We start from the raw sequence: 6298 nt of genomic DNA on the forward strand, positions 1-6298 counted from the left end.
TGGGTATGGCGAGTGACCTGTGCGGGGGTCTCCAGGGCAACAAACTAGGAGGCATCAACTTAAAAATGCCCACAATAGAAAACAGCGAACCAAACATGCGTATAAACAACTTAAATGAACTGAAAACTTATGCAAAAATATGGAAAAACAAAAGTCACTCTCATTTTGTGTACATTATAGAACACTGGGGTCCAAACGTGTGATTTACATAACTGAGGCGTTCCTCAGGGCACACCATCAAGTCCTCTCTTTTTTGTCAGCTATGTAAAGTTATTTATGTAACTAAGGTGTTGCTGTAGCTTGTTTATTTCAAATGCAGTCACTAGTCTTTTGTTCAACTTCTCTAGTGGTGCTCCTCAAGGTTCAACTTTAGCTTCTGTCTTTTTCAGCGTTTGGACTACTCAACTGGTGGTGGCCTGCCAGCTCAGTTCAATAAACTTGTAAGAGACTCACAATTTTGTAGCAGAGTCTTAGGCCCCTTCTACACTAAGGTTATCCAGGGTAAATCCCACCTAACCTTATCCTTGTCCACACACACACACACACACACACCAATGGTGGTTTAAGACCCCCTCCTCCCCTCCGTCCACAACGTGGAAAATGCACACGTCTTAGTCACCTCCAGTGTTGCTTTGTGTGCAACTTCTTAAATGTAACTTATCTGAACAATATCCAGTGTTGTGCTATTTCAATGAACTGGAATCCAGGGTGACTATTGTAGTCAATCACACCTGAGACATCATACATCAATCACATCTTTATTACACACCTAAACTATGTGATGAAGAACATTTGACATCAATCAATCTAGGGATGTAGACATCTGGTCAGGACACTCCTCACTCTTTTGCCTTCACCTTCATTGTCCATTCCTTTTTGGTGTCTTTATAAACTCTGGACCTAGACGTTGAGTCCGGGACATACATGGCGGACAATAACTGATACAGTCTGCTTTGCCAGTCTAAATGCATTCGCTGTTTCCCGTAGTCTTCCCTCATCGGCCAGGTAATACAAAGCACACGCTACCTTTTTTTATTACATCCGCGGTAGCCCGCATTCTCGTTGACTCTCCTTGGACAAATGGACAAAGTTTTTCACTAAGTAGAATCCCAGCTGACCCGGACATTGGAAAGTTGTCTTGCCGTCTGAGAAGTGTTGTATCCCAAATAGCTGCAATGGCTTTCTCTTAAGGTATTCATGTGTGATTTCCACAAGTGTCTGTACATGTAGAAGAAGGAGAAACACGGCATGTCTGGATGACTCACCTCCATATTTCCAGTGGTTAGCTCCGAGTTATGAAACCACTTTATTATGAAGCTGGCTGTGGTGCATTCTTTCTGATGTCACTTCCTGTGTGGGGTGCGGTCTTTCTGGCGTCACTTCCTCTCCGAACTCAGTTTGTAAACGATCAATGAGTCCATACAAAGCTAAGAGGCGGAGAATAAAGAAATACATGGCACACTTACCCGTGTAAAAAATGATCCAATGAGGGGAACCTTAAACGATGACTTAGTGTGGCTGACTCGAGGCTTAGGCTAAGTAATTATTGGTTTAAGGGGTTATCCGACTCAGTGTAGACATAGCCTTAAAAACACTAGACTGCTCTCATAGAGGAGATCTTTGACTAGCTTTTTTTTTGCAGAAGGTCCCTTAAAAAAGCAGAGCACTCCAGTAACTCTTGACAAATAAATAGACCAAAATGAAATGTCTACTGTAGAGGATGTGGGTTCTTGGGAATAAACAAAATAAGACACGTAGTGAAGGGAAATGTTCGGCCCCTCGGTCCTTAGCTCTCTAGAAACAGTTTAGTTGACTATCATCTGTTTTATTATATTGCCAGGCTTTCATTCTTGGTTCTCTTTGCATATTTTGTCCAGTCCAAAGTAAAACAATGGGAGGTTGTTTGGGAAGAACAAAGGTCCCGTGGCAAACATGCCCAGACGCTGTAAACACAACAATCATCAAAAACGGCCTAAATTGCAATTGCTGCAAAAGCCAAACACACACTTGTCAACACGTGCTTGTGATAATAAGATAAATAAGTATAAAATAAGTACAAAGGCTGTAACACATCCATGCATTCTTTACCATTTCCATATTTGCACACTGTAACAGTCAGTTTGTTGAAATAAAAAGTATATGAAAAGACAAAAAGTTATGTGACTGAGCTCATAACTCAAAACACTTGTATCCCAAATTTAACGTTTCCCATTGAAATTAATTAAAATCTATTGAATCGGTGCTATTTTCATATAGTGAATATTGTATGAAAAAGAGTACAATAGAATTGACTAAAAATAACTACAGTAGTTCTATGAAGTAATGTAATAAAAATGTACAGCTCTTATCTTGGAGAGTGGTCTTCTATGGCAGTGGTCCCCAACCACCGGGCCGCGGACCGGATTGGTACCGGGCCGCGCAAGAAATTTTAAAAAAATAAAACATTTTTTTAATTAAATCAACATAAAAAACACAATATACACATCATATATCAATATATATCAATACAGTCTGCAGGGATACAGTCCGTAAGCACACATGATTGTATTTCTTTATGAAAACAAATTAAAAAAAATAAAAATAAAATATCCCCCCCCCCGGTCCGTGGGACAAATTTTGAAGCGTTGACCGGTCCCCGGCTTCAAAAAGGTTGGGGACCACTGTTCTATGGTATCTCCTTCATGTGACTTCTCGGTCACACACACCATCAGCGGCTTTTCCAAATTTTTATGGATAAATGTCCGCTGTTTGGATATTATTCTAACAGTCTTGGCTAGCGTTGAACTCGTCCTGCTTCAGCGACTCACTGTCATGTTTTTGATGATTTATTTCTTTAATTTAATGATCATAATCCACTTCTTCTTCTCAGTACTGTCTTTCAAATTGACATGCTTCCTTTCCACGGTTGGAAAACCAAGTTCTGACCATCTAGCTATGCTAGCGGGTAAAAGCAGATGTTCACTGTGACATGTTGTATGCCAACTATGGCAGGCATGTCAAATTGTTGCTTGCAACTTCAAGTATAACAATTAGCCAAGAGACAACTTTACCTCAAAACACCCTCAAGTTAGGGCACTCTTAGATTGAGGTCAAATAAATGACTCCAGGGCCATGCCATTGAATGGGTGCCATTAATGTACCCAGGAAACACAAAGTATAAATGCAGGATCAAATGAACTGTCAAATATGAATTATTAAGCAAAGTGTGCTGCACATTCAGCTAATTCCATATTTATTTAAATGTTTACTTTACCATGAACTATATTCATTCAAGTGCCCCCAAAACATTTTAGTGTTACCCCTGATCACAACTACACTGTTTAAGTGTAAGTCATCATGAGGGTTCTCTCTTTTCTCACATAGCAAATGGCAGGGGTTGGGTGGAATGGCCATTAAATACTCAAGATCATTTTCCCATAAACATCTGCCAGCAGGCCTGTTGACATCATTTTAAAAGAGAGGATCAAGACAAATATGTGACTGGCAAGTGAAAGACTAAACACAGCATTTTGCTTTTGGCACCATGGAAACACCAAATGAAGTTTGAAAAGTCACATGGAAAAGAAGTCTCTGCTGTAATAATGTCTTCTTCCTGTGTGAGTCGTGTGTTGAAATGAGGGCTCGCTGACTTTCACACTATTTGCCCAAACATACTGGAAGTAAGCAGGGACAATACATGAGGTCACTTCACATGCTTAGCTAAATCTTCTTAGAGTGTGCCTCCCCCTGCTGCCTGCCAGCAGTACTACATGCATGACATGACCACTTCCCCCTGCTGCCTGCCAGCAGTACTACATGCATGACATGACCACTTCCCCCTGCTGCCTACCAGCAGTACTACATGCATGACATGACCACTCCCCCCTGCTGCCTGCCAGCAGTACTACATGCATGACATGACCACTTCCCCCTGCTGCCTGCCAGCAGTACTACATGCATGACATGACCACTTCCCCCTGCTGCCTGCCAGCAGTACTACATGCATGACATGACCACTTCCCCCTGCTGCCTGCCAGCAGTACTACATGCATGACATGACCACTTCCCCCTGCTGCCTGCCAGCAGTACTACATGCATGACATGACCACTCCCCCCTGCTGCCTGCCAGCAGTACTACATGCATGACATGACCACTTCCCCCTGCTGCCTGCCAGCAGTACTACATGCATGACATGACCACTCCCCCCTGCTGCCTGCCAGCAGTACTACATGCATGACATGACCACTTCCCCCTGCTGCCTGCCAGCAGTACTACATGCATGACATGACCACTTCCCCCTGCTGCCTGCCAGCAGTACTACATGCATGACATGACCACTCCCCACTGCTGCCTTGTTTGACTATTGACTATTATACTCACAGTTGTGGACAAAGTGGTGTACCTCGCCCCATCCTTTCTTGTGAAAGACTGAGCATTTTTTGGGAAGCTGTTTTTATAGCCAATCATGGCACCCACCTGTTCCCAATTAGCCTGCACACCTGTGGGATGTTCCAAATAAGTGTTTGATGAGCATTCCTCAACTTTATCAGTATTTATTGCCACCTTTCCAAACTTCTTTGTCACGTGTTGCTGCCATCAAATTCTAAAGTTAATGATTATTTGCACAAAAAAAAATCTTTATGAGTTTGAACATGAAATATGTTGTCTTTGTAGCATATTCAACTGAATATGGCTTGAAAAGGATTTGCAAATCATTGTATTCCGTTTATATTTACATCTAACACCATTTCCCAACTCATATGGAAACGGGGTTTGTAATACTGGCTGCATTTGTCATAGTTGTTTGTGTGCCATGTTGTTCCAGACCACAGCAAACGTTACCCAGCTTGCAAAGATTGTAATAAATCCATTAGAAAAAGACAGCCTGTCTTTTCCTTTCACTTGGACACACACATCTATACCTTTGGCACTTTTAAGCCAGTCATTTCCAGGAGTTATCTGACAGTCTGAGACACTTACTAAATGTGTTGCCAGCATTTTAACACTTACATGAGACTTACATGAGACACTTACTAAATGTGTTGCCAGCATTTTAACACTTACATGAGACTCAGGTTGTGCAAGGCTAAATGCTACGGTCGGAGGGGTGCTTTTAGGAGCTTCTGCAAATGTTCCTGGGGCGCTATGTGGTAGGCTAAATGCTACGGTCGGAGGGGTGCTTTTAGGAGCTTCTGCAAATGTTCCTGGGGCGCTATGTGGTAGGCTAGCTGGAGCCTCTTGTTCTTCAGGCTGGAGAGTGCTGGACAAGCCTCAAGGAGCAGTTGACACACCTTTTCATGACCTTGTTCTGCAGCCTTATTACATCATTGAAGCATTATCAGGATTGTTGTCTTTTTTCTGATTTGATTTCAACTTTGACATTCTCACCTTGTGTAGAGCAGATGCACCATCACCATCAGAGATCATTGGATCGGCTCTGTGGTGCAAAAGCAATCTAGCGACATCCAGGTGACCACAGAAGGCTGCGCGGTGGAGTGGCGTGGCACCGCCCGGTGTCTGAGGAGACGCACAAGCACCGTTCTCCAGAAGAAAGTCACACACAGTCAGATGTCCGCTGCGACTCGCATAGTGCTGAAACAAAAAACACAATGATGTCATTTGAGTACAAAGCAAATGGAACATGTTAACCCACAAGAGCTGTGTATCCTGCTGTGTCTTTGAGGTTGGGAGGGATGCCTCTTTGGATGAATGATTTCACCCTTTTTAAGTCTCCATTCATGGCAGCACACCAGATACCTGCAGAGTAGAAGGACTTAGGTTACTACATCAATAATAAATGCATACTAGTTACAGGTTAAACAATACAAACCTCGTTCGAAATCCATCTCATCCACTGTCTGGTAGACACTGGAAGACGAGACAGGAAGGGAACAGCAGGAGCAACTATGTTCTCCATCAGAAGACATTTTGTGCTGGTCTCTAACTAAATACAAATAGATTTCAATTAGTTTTAGTCATAGCCATCGCATTGACAGCAGGTCCATGAAAAGCCAGAAAATAAAGTCGAAATGAGAAACAAGATATAAAATACAGCGATTAACCAAAGTGGTTTAGAGTACAGCCAATACTTCAATAAAGAATAATTACTTCAATAAAGAATACAATACTTCAATAAAGAATACAATACTGTCTGCCTCGATTCCATGTTGTTTTTTCCGGGTACGTCATAAATGACGTAGGGAGCATCATGTCGTCACGTTGGCCAGTTTGGCCAATTGCAGCGCGGCAGCAGAAAGACACCTTCAATGACCCACAAATAGTTGTGAATTTAGTTCGGTATCTATATAGACAATCTTA

General features: G+C 42.3%; 1 protein-coding gene across 5 annotated transcripts; it reads right to left on the bottom strand.

Moving 5' to 3' along the window:
- Positions 1-625: 625 nt before the first annotated feature.
- ankrd39 (ankyrin repeat domain 39) lies at positions 626-6202 on the bottom strand. 5 transcript variants are annotated; one of them, XR_009826611.1, is made up of 6 exons: positions 6129-6151; positions 5811-5924; positions 5634-5737; positions 5369-5572; positions 5002-5295; positions 626-4947 (listed from the first exon to the last, which is right to left on the bottom strand). XR_009826611.1 is itself a non-coding variant. In XM_062051721.1 (5 exons), the coding sequence occupies exons 1-4, from the start codon at positions 5905-5907 to the stop codon at positions 5143-5145; spliced, it is 558 nt and encodes a 185-aa protein (XP_061907705.1). In that variant the 5' UTR covers positions 5908-6202; the 3' UTR covers positions 626-5065; positions 5135-5142. The 5 variants fall into 5 exon arrangements, 2 of the variants coding, with proteins under 2 accessions (XP_061907705.1, XP_061907704.1); XR_009826612.1 differs by having other exon boundaries at positions 6089-6138; XR_009826613.1 differs by having other exon boundaries at positions 6109-6129.
- Positions 6203-6298: the final 96 nt, after the last annotated feature.

Source organism: Entelurus aequoreus, linkage group LG06 (assembly GCF_033978785.1).
Source record: "Entelurus aequoreus isolate RoL-2023_Sb linkage group LG06, RoL_Eaeq_v1.1, whole genome shotgun sequence".
NCBI classification, from domain to species: domain Eukaryota; kingdom Metazoa; phylum Chordata; class Actinopteri; order Syngnathiformes; family Syngnathidae; genus Entelurus; species Entelurus aequoreus.